The sequence below is a fragment of the Dendrobium catenatum genome, unplaced genomic scaffold (genome assembly GCF_001605985.2).
Source record: "Dendrobium catenatum unplaced genomic scaffold, ASM160598v2 fragScaff_scaffold_621, whole genome shotgun sequence".
Classification (NCBI taxonomy): domain Eukaryota; kingdom Viridiplantae; phylum Streptophyta; class Magnoliopsida; order Asparagales; family Orchidaceae; genus Dendrobium; species Dendrobium catenatum.
This window is the reverse complement of record NW_021319083.1, coordinates 25959413-25979514: the sequence shown is the minus strand read 5'-3', so window position 1 is coordinate 25979514 and position 20102 is coordinate 25959413. Positions and strand designations below refer to the sequence as shown.

At 36.0% G+C, this 20102-nt stretch overlaps 1 protein-coding gene across 4 annotated transcripts in view; it reads left to right on the top strand.

Annotated features, from left to right (window-relative positions):
• LOC110113466 (beta-galactosidase 9) overlaps positions 1-20102 on the top strand; it is a 178780-nt gene that overhangs the window by 120143 nt on the left and 38535 nt on the right. For all 4 annotated transcript variants that reach the window (XM_028695278.1, XM_028695277.1, XM_028695280.1 and 1 more), the window contains 2 exons: positions 8779-9011; positions 9454-9569. In XM_028695278.1, the coding sequence (XP_028551111.1) occupies positions 8779-9011; positions 9454-9569 (349 nt within the window). The remainder of the gene's footprint in view (positions 1-8778; positions 9012-9453; positions 9570-20102) is intronic.

Sequence of the window (20102 nt, the reverse complement as noted above, 5' to 3'; positions counted from 1 at the left end):
ACTGAGGTTTAGAGTAGCGCAGACGGCATCGCTAAGTGTCGGTGAATTGTAAGTCCCACCTATATCTAATCCATAATATTCCAAAGTTTCCCTAAAGCTTCCCTCACTGCCTCCTAAATGGCCAAACGCAATCATCTCTTTGGCTTCGATCCATAGCACTTGTAGATGAACCACATTGCCAGGCATTCTTTAGCACTCCACCATCCTGAAAACATGAACTAAAGGCTACGTGGATTGTCTAATCCATATAAAGACACTTCGCCAAACTCGTCATTTTAAAACAAATCTTTCTAATCCTTTTTCCCTCAGCCTTCTCGGCCAAGCACAACTCAACCCTGTGCTAGATGTGAAACAAGCCTCTAAAGCTGTCTGGCATCCAACATGACTCTCTAAGGTCAAGTATGCGGTGGCAAATCTTATTGCGGCTGCCCTTAGAATTTCTTCTTCGAAAACTTTCTCATAAGAGCTAGAACCCAAGAGTGATTGTAAATAAACTTGGTTATTTTTTTTAGCTTTAGTGAGTGGGGTATGATGGGGAGATTGGGGGGGGTTGTTTTGATGGGTGGATATGTCATGAGGGGAATCAGGGGATGTAGGGCAGTCTGGTGGATATTTCTCGACATTAACCATATCCATTTCTTCCTGGGAAACTGCCTGTAGGACATTACAAATCTGACTTTTCCTTATATTAGCAAATAAGTTAGTGATCACCTCTATAATATATACAATATCATCGGCCAATCGAAGAAAACGGGGCCTTTTGTCATCATACATAGGAGCATGAATAGTAGTATGCTCCAGGAACCAAATCTGCATAAGATGAAAGAAAATTTTAGCACTCATATTGAGCCAATAAAATTTTGAATGAATTTAGCAGTTAGCACTTAGCACTCATAATTAGCAGAGGTACAAAACCGTTGATGTAACCTGCTGGCTTCTTATTTGAAATCTTGGAGGATGCCTTATTAAATTCTCCAACTAAAAACTCCCTAATTGAACTAGCCCAGTTTATTGACAAAAAATCATCTGGATTATTTGCTATTCTTTGAGTCAACCGAGGGGTTTTTAAGTTGTTAAGTTGAAAAAGTAAATTTGAACATAAATACATGATAAACGTTCTTAACATAGTCTCCGGGGGGGTTTGCTTGTTCAACTCCATCAAGTCATTCCTTATTTCCGTTGATGTAACTGAAGTATGTGCTAAGGAATGCCAGGATATTTCTTCTCCTTTATTTGACAGACCAGTAAGAAGGGCCACTTCATCAGCAATGAAAGGAATGAGTTGACCTTTTATAACAAAGCATTGTTTTGAAATGTCCCACCTTGAGATCAGCTCATAAATAAGAGGGACATTTTGCTCAAACCCAGGAAATTCCAAAAATTGTATCATCTTTTAATGTTTCAATGTGTCCTTGACTTCAGGAGTAATTTGCTGATTGTTGAGCAAAGTTATCACAGATTGTTCGAAACGAAGAAACATAGCATCTATAGGTAATTGGACGAACATATATCTGAAAATTGTAAAAACTGATAAATTTAAAATAAGTAAATGAGATACGCACAAAAAACGCACAACATACGCAGAATATAAGCAACGGTCACGCACAGTGTACGCATAACATACACATATATTTCGCACATCACACGCACAGTGTAGGAAACATACAGTACATTATACGCACGCATAAAGTACGCACAATATAAGCACAGAGTAAGCAACGTGTACGCATAGATTACGCACAAAAGTCGCATTGCGTACGCACAGCCTACGCATATTTACTCGATGTTTAAAATTTGGTTAGGTTTTATGTTTCAAATTTCAACATAAATTTATCATAAACCCTGAATACAGTGAAAACACGATGGCATCACAGTATCAAACATTTAAAAAGTTTCGAGAAGCCACGCATACGCATAGAATAAACATAAAATCGGAAGATCTTTAGAGCCTTGAACGCCAACGCATAGCATAACCATAAAATATGCATTACGAAACAGAAAACATAGCATTAAGTTATCTTTTTCTTTGGGGGTGACGACATCGTAGAAGAAACTGAGTGAAAAATGCTTGAAATTCCTTCGGAGTGAATGCTTGAAAGTTTGAAAGTTTACTGTAACTTGAAAATCGAAACGTCGACTGCGCCATTCTACCTTTACAATTTGTTAAATGTTGATGTCAAGTCGACATTTCACTAGGCGCGCCACGTCGGCAGCTGGGGGTCCGAACTGAAAAAAAAAATTAGGTTAATTTTTAAAAAGGCGACGCCTTAAATATATGTGGCGAGGCGCGCCTTATGGCGCGCCTCAGTAAACTTGAGGCGTAAGCCTCATAAACTAAACTTATTGCGTGGGCTTTGAGGCTTAAATGGACGAAATTGCGCTGAGGCGCGCCTCAAGGCGCGCCTCTTATTGCGCAATTTTAAACGTTCATGATGATTCAAATGAAGAACCCCTTAGTGATGACAGTGTTGATGACTTATGAGTTCTTATGTGATATGTCATTGCTATTTGTTTTTGGAAATTGGAATTATATGTAAATGAAATGAATTATGGGATTTAGGAAAGATAGAATTTTGAGTTGAACTATATTTCATGATGTCTTATTATTGGGATATTTTGATTTCAATTCATATCTTATGCTTTTTTATGTTTTATATTATTCACTCATTAGTATATAAAAAATTTATCATTTTATGTTTATGCAATCTTTTGATTTTGAGGCTTACGCCTCAAAACGCCTTGAGGCTTACGCCTCGCCTCATGAATGAAAAACGCCTCAATACCCGAATACGCAATTTTAAGCATTGACTGAGGTCTACTATAGCATCTGCAGTGAGTAGCTTTCCGGGAATGACTAGGTTTTATAGAAAATTTATGAAAGAGTTTTCTCATATTGTAGTTTTCTTGTTAGATTGACATAGAAGACAGTTCCTTTTGATTGGGTAGTGGAATGTGAGAGTAGCTTCCATAAGTTGTAAGATTCTTTTATATTAGCCTCAATTTTAACAATCCAATTTGGTTCAAAAGAATTTTAGGTGCTCAGTGATGCTCCATGAAATGTTTGGAATGCATTATGGTTTAATATGAGAAAGTTATAGTTTATGCATCTAGATAGCTAAATCCATATTAAAAGAATTATCTGATTCACAATTTGGAGTTAGTAGTCATTATATTTACTTTGAAAATTCGGAGACCTTATTTATATGGATTAAATATAAGATTTAACCGGTCATCAAAGTCTGAAACATATTTTCATCTAGAAAGAATTGAATCTGAGATAGAGAAGGTGGCTTGAACTGATAAAAATTATAATTTAAGTATTTAGTATCAACCTAGTAATGACAATGTGGTAGTAAATGCTATGAGTACAATGTATTCTAGGGTAGCAAGTTGCTTGCTCACTTTTGATGAATTTCTTATCCGTGATATGGATAGATTGGAGTTAGAGGTGATAAAATTTACTAATCTGGATTTGGTTGGGCTTACTCCGTTGATTGTGCAGCTTTGAGGAAAAGATGTCTTGATACTAAAAAATCAAATGAAGAATATTCTAAGTTGATCAAATCCAATCCAGTAAGAAGCTTGAATTATGAATGATTGATTTTGGTGTTATTTTCTATAAGGATAGTGGGTTTTGTGAGTATGAATTTGAGGAATGGCATTCTGCATGAGATGCTTTACTCTAGATACACCATTCATCCAAGGAGCAGTAAAATGTATGATTTGAAGCAAATCTTATGGTGGGCATTATTAAAAAGGAAAGTAGATGATTTGGTGTCAAGTGTAAGACTTGTCAGCTAGTGAAGATAGAACATCAATATCTTAGTGGTCTACCATAGCCTTTGCCCATTTCTGAATAGAAGTGAGAAGAAATAATCATGTTTTTTATGATGGGATTTCCTTGATCTACGTAAGGACATAATGTTATCTTGGTTGTGATAGATCGTCTGACGAAGTCTGCATATTTTTTTATCGAAAAATAGACTGTGTAAATAAGTAGGCATTGATATATGTGCATGAGATTGTCAGATTGCATGAGATATCAAAGGTAATTATTTCTAATCGGGACAGTAGGTTTACGTCTAAATTATTGAGAAACATTCAATAGAATTTGCGGACATAAATTATTTTAGTATGAATTTTCATCCGCAAATAGATCAATAGTCTAAAATAATAATTCAGGTAATGGAAGATCTTCAGAGAAATTTTATTTTAGATTTTCGAGGTAGTTAGGGTTATCACAAATCTCTAATAAAGTTTTCATACAAGAATAGCTTTTGACTTTAGTATTAGTATGGCCCCTTACAAAATTCTGTATGATAGGAAGTGCAGGACTCTTTTGTCTATGATAGAGGTTCGAGAGAGAAATTTATTAGTGCTAGCTCTTGTAGATGATCCAACTATAAAGATCAGCCTTATCTAAAATAGGTTAAAATTTACACAGGATAGATAAAGTACTATGTTTCAAAACATCGATCAATAGAATTTCAAGCTAGAGATTTTTTATTTTTGAAAGCGAGATTGATGATACGAGTAATCAAAATCTATAAGGAATGCAAGCTAGGTTCAAGGTATATTAGATCATTTTAAGTCATTAAGAGAATTGAAAAATCTGGTTATTTTCTATTACTACCAGAGTATATGTTTGAAGTTCACATTATGTTTCCTCTATCCTTTTTAAGGAAATATATTTCTAATACAGAAAGTAGAATTTTTTAGAAGAAAATTGAAGTACAGCCTAATTTGAGTTATAAAGAAGAACCATAAAATATTTTAGTATATGATATTAGAAAGATAAAAAGTAAACATATTCTAATAATTAAAGTTCAGTGGGAGCATCGATCTGACTGAGAGGCTATTTAGAAAAAAGAATCTCAAATGAAATAGTTATATCCTGATATATCGTCTAATCTGTATTTTGAAATGTCGAGGATGATATTTTTTCGAGAGGTTGTAATACCAATGATATAGTGTTTTGGATTCTTCTGGACCTCTTCTGGTGGGTCCTACATATTTAAATTCTCTACATTTTCATTTTTCATGTGAGTGTGAATATTTTGTATATGTATGAATGCATGAATTTCATTTTAAAACATATTCCAAAGGTCTGTGTATGTGAATCTTAAAATATAGAATTTTCTCATATAAACATTGCAGCATTGTGTTTGGGCGTTGCATCTCCATACTCTTGGTTTGACTAGGAATTTAAAGGCAGCACCACAACACTAGTCTCTAAGCGCTACAATGTTGGTATAAAATATTTCATAAATATTAAAATCCACTCAAGATTTTCAAATGCAATTTAATTTCTCCCCCTAGGAAGCTTGCTAGAGAGTGAGGATGATTTTTGAAAGACAATGTATGTTTCTGGTGGCTTTTGGTCAATATCGTCCGTCATGGTAGTTTAAGAATTTGTCTGGCTTGATGTAGTTTATATTTTTTCTTATCTCATTTTTTAATAATTTAAGGTTTTTGGGAATTTCCTAATGTCTTAATTTAAAAGTGAACATAAGATTGATATATTTGTTCACTAGGTAAAATTTCACCGCATAATTTTTGATATACTATAGCTTGCAATATTTTGTAAATTCTAATATTTTATTTATGAATTTTTATTGATTAATTTTGAAATTACATCATTTAAATGAGATGGAGAAATATTTTGATGCTTGTAAATAGTGTTATATTGCAAAAGGATTCTAAAATATAGCAATAAAAAATGTGCGGTAATATGGTGAATTTATGAAAACCATTATATTTAATAAAGGTTTTCCTTCAGACTTCTGATTTTGTTATTGTTAGTAGGACACTGTGAAACCTAATGATTACTCTAACATTTTATTATATTTTAAAATGCATTTATTATGAGATATGAATATGAAATGCTTACTGTTCTTTTATATTTTTACTATATTGCTATTTTGATTAATACTTTAAAGATATCGTTGATTGCTCTATGGACATTTATTTATTTTGAGGCATCTGGTTGAACCTATGTACAGATGAATATAGTTCACATTACTATTTTTATTTTATTATTGGTGATAATTATTATTAAAGATTTGGGTAGGTAGAATGTAGCCTGCTGAGCTGTTGTCGCTCATGCTTTTTTTTTTGCTTCTGTTTTAGGTCAGGATAAAGAAAAGGACTAGATGAGTAGAGGGCAGGTTGCAAGTTGTGGGATTTGAGTCTGTATAGATATGTTGGATGATTTTTTATTGTCATGACTTTTTTTGTTTTGTTCTCTATTGTCTTTGCCATATATTTTTTGTATATACTTATTTTGATTGTGAATACTTTTGAGAAGAATGAAAAAGTTTTTGATGATGAGTATTTATTTATTTAATTCAAGTTTTAGTGGCTCTAAAATAACAACAATAACATCATCAATCTTTTATCCCACTACATGGGGTCAGCTACATGAATCATTTTTCTCTATTGTGTCATTTTAAGAGTCAAATTTTCATTTAAATCTAATAAGAAAAGATCGTTTCTAATATTTTCTAACATAGCTTTTTCAGGTCTACCTCTATCTTTCTTAACATAGTCTAAATTTAATACATATACTATTCTAATTCGGTCATCGGAAGGCCTTATCTCTGGCAAAATTAGAGAGTGTTGTTGCTAATTCTTGCTATGTGAGTAATCAAGATGCCTAATACCAGAATTTCTCTATGTTGTTAATTTTGTGAGGCTGAGGGACCCTATTAAAGTCCCTCGGTTTCATAAATTGTGTTTGATATCAGGTTGCATTTTCTAATGTTGTACTGTTATTGTGTTGTTTGGTGCAAAATAATGATGCTGATAATTTTGTGGTGATTGACAAGCTACTCTACAAGTATATTGACCTTCGTTATTAAGATATGGGTAAGATTTACAACAATATAGCACCTCCTGACACTCATACTAGCACAACCAACAGATTCTGACGTCAAATTTCTTAGACAAAAGCAGTTAATATCTTTACCAAACAATGTCTATGATTCTTAAGAGCCCGTATGTTCTCTTCAAAGCCTTATGGTATCATCATGGGGCTGCAGCCGAAGAATTTCTATCCACTTGTCACGACTTGGCCCGGTAAGCTCGCATAGGCAAGACGGGAATGAAAGTCGAACAGTAGAAAATAAAAACATGCTAGCCATAATTGAAATTACAAGTAACATACAAAAGAAATAACATTTCTACATTATTGCATTTAGAGAACTTTCTAAATTTAAAAGAATTTTATTTTACCTACCTCACCATGGTGATTTGCCAAAAGTCCTAACGAGCTCTTTCCTTTGCACGATCAATATATAAAATAGACATAACATAACGTGTAAACATCGCTTGTTCACACATAAATTTCTCAAAACTCTAATCTATGAACAAAGAACTCATCCATACATCATTCTTTCACTTTCTAAAAGAACTCTTTTTTCCCAATTCATGATAAATCTCATTCTTATTTTCTCTAAATTGGGATTTAATCATAATCTTAGCTTTTGGAAACCTCCCTCAATTCCTTTGCTTACCACATGCATAAAGAATCTCTCTTACACTTAAACATTAAATAAAATACAATGAATTTTTGGATTTTCCTAAATTAAAAATTAGAAAAATAGTCTTTTGTGCTAAAGCTCTAATTTTTACTTTTTAAAAACCTTCCTAAGTCCATTAGGAACCAATACACTTAAAAGTTTTTGGGTTTGGAAAGTCTTAAATCTTGGACCATGAAATATTTTTCATAAAATTTATCTAACTTCATATAGAAGCTCTATAACGTCATAAGGAAACTTTCTTATAAAGTCATTTTGAAATAATTTAAAAATCGGAGAAAATCCTAATTTTTAAAATCTAAATTTTTCAAGAAATCATCTCTTTTTTGAGCTTAGAATCATCCTCTAAACCTTCCCTATCCTTGAAGATATTTTGAGTTTTCATCAAATCCTAGATTTCCCCCTTAGAGAAAACTTCATAAAAGAATGAGAAAACTCTTAAAAATAACTTACCTTAACCTTTTCTTAGTCTTCTCTACAAATTCCTCCACGATTGGCCGCTGGCAAGCCGCCGCCGGAGAGCCGCCGCCGGAGAGCCGCCTTCGCCTCTCCCGTCACCTCTCTCTTCCTCTTCCGTTCGGTTCGGCCGCACGAGAGGAATGGGGACCGAAATATTTCAGTCCCCTAATAAGAGTGGATTGCTCATATTAATTGCACAAAGTCCAAAATGCCCTCACTTACTAACATATCCACTTACATGACATTAAGGACATTCTTATCATAATGAAACTTCAATAAATTTTACTTCCAAATTACACAAAATTCAATATGGGTTCTTTATGTCGAATCGGTCAGAATTTTGCGTACTATTTTATAAAATTTATTGCGTCGAATTCTGACGACTTTGAAATTTTGCCTAATCTCGTCGTGGCGCATCGAAATATGTGCGACGCTGAAGATCGTTACTTTTCGGGTTTTACACCACTAGTACCGAGACAAGTATTGTCACTACAATTTTTATATTCCTCTTTATCCCAAGTCATCTTATGCTGATTCTTCTTCCTTCCATAAATCCTCCAATTGGAAAGCAGAGTTAGCGTATCATATAAACCTCTTCCAAACATTCTTACATGATATTCATTTAGGAGAATTATTATATTCTGTATAAATGCCATTGAGCAAAGAATATTTTCTGTTGTTAGTAATGTGATAGTAGATTTGCCATATTAATTATGCTTCTCACATTTGGCTTTGTTCTTTGTTTTATTGGGTTAACTCACACTTCAATGGTTATTTTCAGGTAGGGTCCCAGATTTCCATTAAAACCTCCAGTCCTCTTTTATCTAGTTATTCAAACACAACAGCACTTGGGAACCTTCTGCTTGCTGCTAAAGATCTTAGTGTCTCAAGTACCTGGATGGCTTTCAGTGAGCCAATAGGCATATGGAATTCCAACAGCTTCACAACACAACAAATTCTAGAGCATCTTAATGTAACAAAAGATGCTTCTGATTACTTATGGTATATTACCAGGTAAAATGCAACACTCATTACAACTTAAGAATCTCACATGCTACGTGAACTGAATATAGCATCATTCATTTTTTATGACAACTTGTTTGATGTAGAGTAATTAAATAAGTAGTAAAATTTGAGTTGTCCAGGTTACAATATTGAACAAGTTTGTTAGGAACATTTTTTTGAAGAATTGATGTCCTTGTATTTTATGTAATATACATGCCTGGCGTAAGATGGACATTGCTAATATTGTTCATCCCTCCAGATTTGAGATCTGTCCAGTATGTTAATAACTGTATGGCATTTTACTTATCATCTTTAAGCTGTCAGTCATACAGAAAGAAATACAATTAGATTAAAGACCCCCTATTCTGTTGTATGTTCTTTTAATGCATATATGTTTCGCTAGTATGAAAATGCTTAGCAGAAAACAACATAAAACCTTTTTTTTAATCAGAATCAATGTTTCTGGTGAGGACATCACTTACTGGAAGAAAAAAGGCAGTCACCCGGCACTGACAATACATAGCATTCGAGATGTAGCCCGAATTTTTCTAAACGGCCAGCTTATAGGTACTGTTTTCACTTTATGTGGCTTTTATCTTCCATGTAAGTAACAACAAAAACAGTTGTTTCGTGAATTTCAACATTAAAATATAAATAGTGTCTACCTCTTTTTTTTCCACTTTATTAACCTTCTACATCAAATATGAAGCATATTTAGCTGCTCTGCTGTGAAAAGGATGGCACTCATAAGTTGTGGAGGTTGTTTGGTTTATATTCAAATTGAACTTCCCAACTTCTGTTATTTTTAATTTTTTTTCTTGCTTTGTAGTGGTCATATATATGATTAGGATGGGAAATTGGAATATAAGTTTTCTTACAGGCAAATTAATGAAATTAATATATTTTGATTCACATGAAGATAAATATTCTATGAATTCAAGAAGTTAAATGGGTTGGAGAGAAGGCCAAGGAGAATGATAATTTAGAATTTAAATTATTGTATTCAATATTCTAGTAGGAGTCTTTGAGCTCTGAAAATTCAACCCGAGCCTCCCTTGCTGCTTTTCTTTCGAGGGAGTTTTAACGGATTAAAGTTCAGGGGTAAATTTTGGAAAGGTAGATGGGTTTGTAGATAAGACACTACCCAGAGATTTCACCCTCATTTTGCGGGCAAATTATTAGGTCCTAATTTTACGTCCGGATTTCATGTGCTTTTAGTGTGCTTTTGATGTATTTTTGAAAAAGAGCAGATAATACACATATTTAATTGCATTTAGCTGCTTTTTTGTTGAGTATTTGTAAAAATATAGCAAAAGCTCAACAAATATCTTACTCATTTAGTATTTATTGTCCTTTTGCTGTGCTTTTCAAATTCTCAGTAAAAGGACAGCAAAAGAGCAGCTAATATGCAGTTAAAATTGTGTATTAGCTGCTCTTTTTCAAAAAATATATCAAAAGAGCACTAAAAGCGCATGGAATCCAGACGAAAAATTAGGTCCGGTGACTTGACCTATTAATATGCCCATTTTGCGAGGAGTATATGATCTAAGTTCTGGTTTCTTATAGGCGCAAACCTTTATACTTAATTATCCCTCTCGATCAAGAGAGAGAACTATTGATTAAGACTAATCATCAATTAGATACGCAGATAATATGTGCATCTGGCATATAGTTGTCACGACCCGGCCTAATGAGCTCGTCTAGGCGAGGCAGGAACGGATGGTCGGACGGTAGGTAAAATTTTTTATTTCCTAAAACTATAACCTTAACATTTGAAAGAGCCTCTAAAACATTAAATTGAAAACACATAAACATAAAATCAGGCATAACCATAAAATTACCTTTCCACGGGTGCTCCTCTTCTAGGGTATACATTGCCACCCCTTCTACTCATTTTGATTTATCTAAACTTACCTGAAAAATGTTAACAACTAACATTAAGCCGAAGCTCAGTAAGTAAACACAATTCTAAACTACAGTAATCACGAGAAAATGAACAATATTCTAAATGTCAAATTTATTTAAAACATAACATAAATTGATTTTCTAAGAACATGCAATTAAGCATATCATATCATAAAACCATATTTTTAATTTTCATTTTCATATTCATATCAAATACTTAGCTTTCTCATTTCGTATATATATTACAATCGTCACAGGAGCCACCTTCTAGTATTATAAAGGTACTCCATTACCATTTTCCTTTTCCATATCTTTTACCATATTAACGTGCATGAGTACAGCGTCCCCAGCTAGTACCATAAGGGGGTGAGCTCCATCAATTCAGCATGCACATACAAGCATTCAATATAACAAATATTTCATAATCATATCATCTCATTTCATCTTATTTCGTATAACATATAAACCTTATCATATGATATCATAAAATGTAATATGTAATTTGCATGATCATTCATTTGATAAGAGTAAAGAATCATGATTGGGCTATCAAATCATATAACTTGAAAGAAACAAAAGATATTACTGTAATTAAAGAATCATGCATACTTACAGAAATTTCGAAATTGATTCTCCTCGCTAATCCTTCTTCCTTTGATGTTTCTACAAAACACCTAAAAGAGTTAATTTCTCCTTGAAAATTATTTATAATAAATCTAAATTAATGTTTTCATTCTATTCCTAATCTACCCTAAGTTCTTTCTCTCCCCCTCTCCAAATGATCATATAAAGCAAAATACATATTTTAAAAATTCATACTTTCGTATAATTATATATTTTAATCAAAAAAACTCTTTTTCCATAACTTAAATTAATTTAAAAATAACTTCTATTTTCGGATTTAAAATAATTATAAAATAGAAAAATACATTTTGTAAGAAAAAACTCAATTTCTTTTCTTAAAAATCCTCTTAGGACCCTTAAGAACAACATTTGCAAAAGCACTTCCAAAAATTCCAACTTTAGAGAAAACCCTAATTTTCTAACTCCACATTCTTTGTGAAAAACTTCATTTCTATGCATAAAAATATCTACTAAACCTTCCCTACACATCTCTTAAGGAAAATGAGAAGTTTCTACCAAACCCTAACTTTTTCATCTTAGGAAAACTTTGCGAGGAAAGGAGAAATACATAAATAAAGCATACCTTAGTCTTCCTCTTATTCTCCTCTACTATTTCCTTCCAAGAACCTCGCCAGAGAAGTCGCCGAAGCCGCCGCCCGAAACCTTGCGTGCGTCCGCCCTCTCCTTTCAGTCGCGTGCTCTTCTCGGTTCCGCCTCCTCTTCACGGTTTGGCCGAACGAATGAAATGGGTGACCGAATGAATTCGGTCCCCTTTAATTCCCTTAGATGGCCAAAGGACAAAAATGCCCTCACTTAAACATTCCATGCATTAATAACCTCTAAGGGTATTATTGGTATTATGAGACTTTTCTTAATTTCAAATTCAAAATTAAACAAAGTTAAATATAATTTATATATATCAAATTTCTTAGAATTTTGCGTAGAATTTTAGAAAATTAATTTCGTCGAAATCCTACAACTTTGAAAAATTCACTTAAATCTTGTCGCGACGCATCGAAAAGCGTGCGCGGTTTAAAATGACATTTTTGTGGGTTTTACAATAGTAGCAGCATAGGATGTTGGAAATTTTGATATTTAAAATTGGGAATTTCACCATCTTCCACTTAAAGCGGATGGTAGGGGAATAGATGATGGACCCGATCAAGATCCCATGGTTCCGTCATCCCGGGCCATCGTGGTCCTTATTCTACTTAGTCAAAGAAGGTACTCGACCCAACCTGACAAAAGGATCTTTGTCGGCAGTTCGTCCAAGGGTACCTTATAGACCAGAGGGGAATGTTTGTCTAGGGGACAAATTTGAATTCACATTAGCTAACAAAGGGCTTTGCGTCATATCGATTATATCCTATTGATTCATATCTCAATGATTTGAATCAACTAAGAAATGTATTGGCTCTGGCCATAACTGTTATCTCATGGTGCCATTTGGCGGCAAAACCACTCGGTTCAGAGGGCCCCAAGTCATAACCGTTTATCCTACGGTACCATTTGGTGGTAAAACCATCAGTTAGAGGACACGTACAACGTCCTTACTAGCAGGAGATTATTTAAGAATGGATTCTAGTGATATTTTCGACTAGGCATTAGCTCTATAAGAGCTGAAGTAAATTTTAATTTGTTAACCCCGACAAAGTGTTACAGCGGGTGGATTTATTTTGTGCTTCAAGTGATTGATAATTAATGTCAGTTTTAAATATTTGAATTTGATATTTTTTGGAAGTTTTGGATTTTTTTGGGTATTTGGAATATTTGAAATTAACCACTTCGGTTGAGTTCTGCATTCAACACGACCATCATCGGGGTGTTAATGGGTAATTGTATTTTATTGATTTGACCTTGTCAACTCTGTCTACTGGTCGACAGAAGACCGGGCTCGTAGGCTTTATGTTTTGGTTGATAAATTTTTTTTTTCATAGACCTTAAAGGCCTTAGATGAACGTATTAAATAGATATTTCGGTTGACATCTTAACTGTATATTTGCTTGATAGTTTGAACCGTGTCAACTTCTATCTATCCATATAGAAGGGTTAAGCTCGAATTATGTTCATTTATTGACCTGTGCAGCTTCCCTAGACGTCAAGTGTGTACCCATAACAAGCTCGTCGTGTCCCATGCAGGTGTTTGGGGGCATTTTATAATTATTTGTTGGATTTTCTCAACTCATATTTACCTTCTTAGGAGGATCAAGTTCAAATTTATTAACCCATGCAGCATCCCTAAACGTCATGTGTGTTCCTACAACACGCTCGTTGGGGCCTATGCCAGTGTATGATACATCATCTTTTGTGTACCTATGTGCATACATATTATTGTGCATTCGTGAGGGCATTTTTGGAATATTTATAAACGCTTTATGTCTGCTTGCATAGATATTACAGATTCGGTGGCATGACGTCGTTCTATAATTATTTTTTTCATTTTATGCAGGTAGAATGTCGTGCACTACTTGTTGTTTTCTGCTGGTGGATTGTAGTGCACTAATGAATTTTCTGCTTTTGCTTGTGGACGCTTTTATTTATTGTAGTTCTTCTATATTTGCTCATAGACAATCTATTATATGTGTAACAAATTTCCTATAGCAGCTCGTATGTATTTGTATTTGATGTAGTCATTTTGCACTTTGCTTGTGGATAATGCGTTATCACTCCATCTTTGAAAATGATGATTAGACATAGCTTTCTCTTCCCAGAACTCGAATAGGAATCAACAAGAAGCTCTTGAAATGATTGAAATAGTAGGTATGTTTTATATTTGTAATTGTAAGTTTAGGCCACCAAGCTTTTCATTAATCTTTAACATCACATTTTTCAAACATTGATTATTAATTCCGTTAGGCGCAATACAGTGTGTTGACGTTCACTTGAATGCATTCTGTTGTATTACATTGTTGCCTCCACTGTATGCCAAATCCTTCAAGTTGCACTGACATTTTGAATGTCGAATGGGTATCCTGCAGCGGCTCTTAGGAGCTTGTACTTGTTATAGACATTTTGCTTGTAGATGGCATCTGGTGCATATGGTGAGTCCTCTACGAGGACCCGTAAGTATTTACCTTTGCTATGATCTTCTATCTTTTTCCTTCTAGCATTTTGTCTCCCCAGTGTTTGCGGGATATTTATTGTAGTTGCTCCATGTCTACTGTCATCATTTGTAGAAAACTTAGTGCATTCACTTATGCTGATGTTGACATTCATTTGGATACCTCTAGATATATCACATTATTGCTTCTGCCTCATGTTGAATCTTTCTTGTTGCAACTGACATGCTGATTGTAGTGTGGGTCTCTTGTAGCATCACTAAATATTTCTGTTTTCAGGAAATTTGTGTGTTTGATTAGTGGACTGCATCCTTCTATGTGCATATCTTCTAGTGTTCATTAGGATTGTTGTGTATACTTGCAAGACAGCTTACATTGGTCGTAAGGAGATTTTTAGTCTTATAACCTATCCATGCTCATTATTCACGAAAGAGTTAATACATTTTCTTGTCGATTGATGATTGTCGTCTACGTGTATATTGTTCTTCACATAAAAAACTTTCTGTCATTGCTTGCAAATAATATTTCACCCGACTGCTCATGTGGACTGGAGACCTATCGTATTTATGATCTACCCCTTTTCATATATTGTATGCATGTGATTTGTCATTGACTATTAGTTGAGTTGCATTTTGTTACCAATTTCTTCAAGAACATAATGTTTGTGCGTCTATTGTTGTCGTCAACAAACAACACTCTTTCATACATCGGCTGTAACAATGATGATTCATAGGTAGATCCTCACATGTCTTGTAATTCCCATTGCATCTTCTTGCTCTTTGCTTATAAGCACATCCACGCATTTGTTCCAATCATCATACCTCTCCCATAAATATGAATGAGATAAATGTTGCTAGTCGATTATCACTGTTGACATAAGAATTAGCAATGTCCATCGGGGGATTTAGTTCATGGATGAGTAGAGAGTCTCGTAGCATTTCTTTCAACCAACATATTCTGTTCACACCATTTGTTCGCTTCATGTTGATTGCTATTCATGAGCAATGAGTTTCTTATCATTACTTACAATGATTTTTGTTGAAGGGAGCCTTGAATCGTTGTTTGCACTTGAATTGCATATTTCTATTCAACCTTTATTAGGATAGTCTTATGTAACCACCTATAGTTTAGATTACACATTCTTATTAGTTAATAATAATCATTATGTCATTTGGATACTTATTGCATGTCTCCTTTATTTGCTATCCATTAAAGGCATCATAGCAAGAAGTTCGATCATGTTGTCTACAGGTCATCACTAATTATGAGCGATTAGTGTTTGCAAATCTTCTTTTTCACCACAAGTTCCATATTTGTTCCTTTGCATTTAATTTTGGATCTTCATTATTTTTAGAAATCATAATTTCATTTTAAGTGAAATTTAGACTTGTCGTCATCTTGGTTCAAGATCAAGTCAAAATTCTTGTTCAAAGTCTTTTGAAGTCTTTGGAAATTCAAGCCTCTTGTAATTCAATTGAGTTCAGGTTCCTTATCGTTCAAGTCAAGTTTGAATTCATTTTGAGTTTAATATGTAAGTTCATTTGCAAGTATAGTGCGTTTGCACTACGTCGCACACAAGTCCAAGTTCTTGTTCCTTTTAATCTCATTTGATTAAGTTTGAATTAAACTTGATTTTGTGCTCAAGTTATGTTCAAATTAAATTCTAAAATTTTTGTCCAAGTCCCCCCTGCTATTCAAAAGTTTACAAGTCCAAGTCTCCTTTTCATCGGAAAATTTGACAGCCTCCCGGCGTCTTCCCCGTTTAGGGGAAACTATAGGAGTCGTAGCCTGCCCATCACGTCAAGAAAGACGTACATGATCGGTGTCGTGGGTCACTGCGGTCGTAATCTTCGTCTTGCACCACATAAAGAAAGGCGTGCATGGGTCTTCAAAGCACCTGTTTAAAAAAATAGTTTTTCCCCACATATGGGCACTTATAATTTTGCCCCACCATACTAAGAAAAGCATGCACAAGGCTTGTCCGCCTCGCCGTAAACGTCACACCAAGTTCCCTCAAACCATGCTAAGAAAAGCGTGCAGGGGGGCCCTTGGTGCGCCGCTGTGTACTCCGAAAATTCGGCCCCGGCCTCTGCTCGCTTTTCTTCTTATTCATCGAGGGAGTTTTAACTAATAAGTTCCGAGATAAATTTTGGAAGACAGATGAGTTTGTAGATAAGACACTACCCAGAGATTTCGCCCTCATTTTGTGTGGACTTTATGATCTGAGTTCTGGTTTCCTATAGGCTCAAGCCCCTATTGTTAATTACCCCTCCGGATAACGAGAGAGAACTTTCGATTAAGGCTAGTCGTCAATCAGATACGTAAAAATACGTGTTATCTGGCATATAGTAGCAGCATGGGTTTGAACTATTTGATATTTAAATAGAAATTGCATTAAAGCGGATGGTGGGGGAATGGATGATGGACCCGATCAAGATCCCTTGGTTCCGTCGTCCCGGGCCATCATGGTCCCTGGTCTATTTAGTCAGAGGAGGCAGTCAACCCAACCTGACAGAAGGATCATTGTCGGCAGCCATGGGTTGCTTCGTCCAAGGGGACCTTATAGACCTGGGTTGAATGTTTGTCTAAAGGGATAAATTTGAATCTACCTTAGCTGACAAAGGGCTTTGTGCCCTATCGATCATATACTATTGATTCATATCTCAAGGATTTGATGCCACTAAGGAGCGTATTGGCTCTGACCATAACCGGTATTTCGTGGTTCCATTTAGCGGCAAAACCACTTTGTTCAGAGGGCCCCGGGTCATCATAACCGTTTATCCTGCGGTGCCATTTGGTAGCAGACCGCCAGTTAGAGGACACGTACTACGTCCTTATTGGCAGGAGATTGTTTGAGAATGGATCCTAGTAATATTTTCGACTAGGCATTTGGCTCTTTGTGAGTAGAAGTAGATTTTGAATTTGTCCACATCGACAAACTATTGCGGAGGGTGGATGGGTTTTGCTTTGAGTGATTGATTGATTTATTTCAGATTTAAATATCTTGGAATTTGGGATTTGTGGAATTTTTGGTGGAGGTTGGAGGACATTTTTGGAGTTTTGGGATTTGAATGGACCCCTCCGGTTGAGATAAACATTCAACACGGCCATCATCGGGGGGTTTGGGGTCATTTTCATTTTCTAGATTGAACCTTGTCGACTCTGTCTGGCTGTCGACAGAGGATCAGGTTTTGTAGACTTTATGCCTTTGTTTGTGAATTTTCTTGATTATAGGCCTTGAAGGCCTAACATGAATGTATTAAAAAAAATACATTGGTCCACACAACCATGTATTCGTTTGAAAGTTTGAACCTTGTCGACTCCTATAGATCAGTATAGAAGGATCGGGTTCGAACTTGAAGTCACTTATTGACCCGCGCAGCATCCCCAGGTGTCACGTGTGTACCAATAACACGTTCGCCGAGGCCATGACGGTCGACAAATCGGTCTGTATTTGTCAAAACGGTCGACAAATCGGTCGAAAATACTTGCGAGGATCGGAACGACTCGCTCCAAGTACTCTTCGATTGTGGCGTCGTCTTCAAATCCTTCGTCGAAGCAAGGAGAGCGTAGGATATCAATGCTCCCGTCGGCGTGGAAAACTAATACCCACTCAAGCTCCGGATCTGCCATTCAACATCGAGGAAGGGCGGGGAGGTGACAAGGGGACGTCGGTTGGGCCGTGAGCTTGAGAAGAACAAGAGGAAAATCTGAATTTGAATTTCTGATTTTGTCTTGGGTTGGAGGGAGAGATTAATTACTATGAAACCTCTCAAAATTTGAATTAGGAGGGGCGGGTATTATGGGAGAATTAAGAGGGGGATTAATGGTTGCTTATGTGGCAAGTAGAGAAAGAAAAGATTTAGAGGGGTGGCCGGCCAAGCAAGTAGGAGGGAGAAAGTCGTGGTTAATTAGTGGGGCCTAAGAGATTAAATCAAATCTGATGTGTAAATTTCAGATTTAATTTAAATTTTGGGAAGTTTCCAAAGAGGGGGTAAGAGGGAGAGAAATTGAATTTGAATTTCATAAATTAAGCCTCAATTAAGTTCCTTTCCTATTGTTGGTGAGACACATAAGGAAAGTGTTAATGAGGAATTCCTTGATGGAATTCGAAATTCAAATCCAAGGAGGATGATCGGCGGACTGATTCCCGTGACTGGAAAGCTTGGCACGGTGAAGGGGAGACAGCCGATTAGCCTTGGTCGGCTGATAGCACAGTTGGCGGCCAAAACAGGGGGGGAGATCGTCGGCCTGCGTGACAGGAAATGGCTGTTTCAGGTGGTAGGAGGGGCGGGAAGGCCAGGAGGAACGTGGAGGTGTTCGGGTGAGAAGGATTTCGGGATCTGGCTGCAGGGGAAGAGGCGGCTGTGTGGAGGGATTGGTGGGGGAGGAAGAAACAGTGAACTTACAAGGAAAAACCAAGAGCTCGCCGGAGCGGGCTGTTGGGTATTGCGGCCGGAGCCTCACCTAGGCCTCCTCTCTCTTTTCTCTCAAGCTCTCAAGCAAGAAGACAAAATGAATTTCAGAAAATTTCATTAATCAAAACATTAACCTCATACAACAAGAAGAGACCCCTTTATAAAGGTCTCAAAGAATGAAAAGAAAAAGACTCATATGCCCCTTGGGCTACAATAAACACTACGCCTACATAAGGGCGAAATCGTCACTAGTACATGGAATAAAAGATACACAAAATAAAATAACATAAAACAACATGATAACATCAAAAATATAAACTCCCGATCGTAGCCGTCGATCTACGATTCCTTCGCCGATAAACCTGCCTAAAATGTCTGTCGATGACCTCATCATTCTCCCCAGGTGGGAGAAAACTCGACCCCGTCGAGTGAGCAGCTCTGGAACTCTAGTACAACTCCAAATGATCTGGGTCTAGGATCTGTAACTCCTCTCGATCCATCCAAGTGTCCTCCGTCGGTGATGTCCCTTTCCAGTGTACTAGGTACCTTCGTTGTCCTCCTTTCGTGGAAATGATCTCATCATCCAGTATGGTTTCTATTTTCTCCGCATTAGGTAAAGGGGGCAATTTGGGAAGTGGAGCTGGGCTGGGGATCTCACCAGGTGGGTTCACACAGGGCTCGTTTGTAAGTGGATTGTGGGGGTTAAACTCTGGTCCCTCGAAGGCTACTAAATCTTCTATATTAAAAGTAGGATTGATGTTAAAACCTTCGGGGAGGTCCAGCACGTAAGCGTTGCTATTTATCTTAGAAATGATTTTGAACGGTCCGGCACTTCTCGCATGCAATTTCTTCGCGGATCCGGGAGGAAAACGCTCCGAACGGATTCGCACCATCACAAAGTCTCCGACCTCGAATTCTTTAAACCTTTTCTTTTGATCAGCAATTAATTTGTATTTGGCGTTGCTTTGTTCAATTTTCATTTTGATTTCTTTATGCAATTCCTGTATGTGGGATGCAAATGCAGATGCTGACTCAGACACTCTAACTCTAGGACTCATGGGAAGCAAGTCTATGGGTTGTCGGGGTAGGTATCC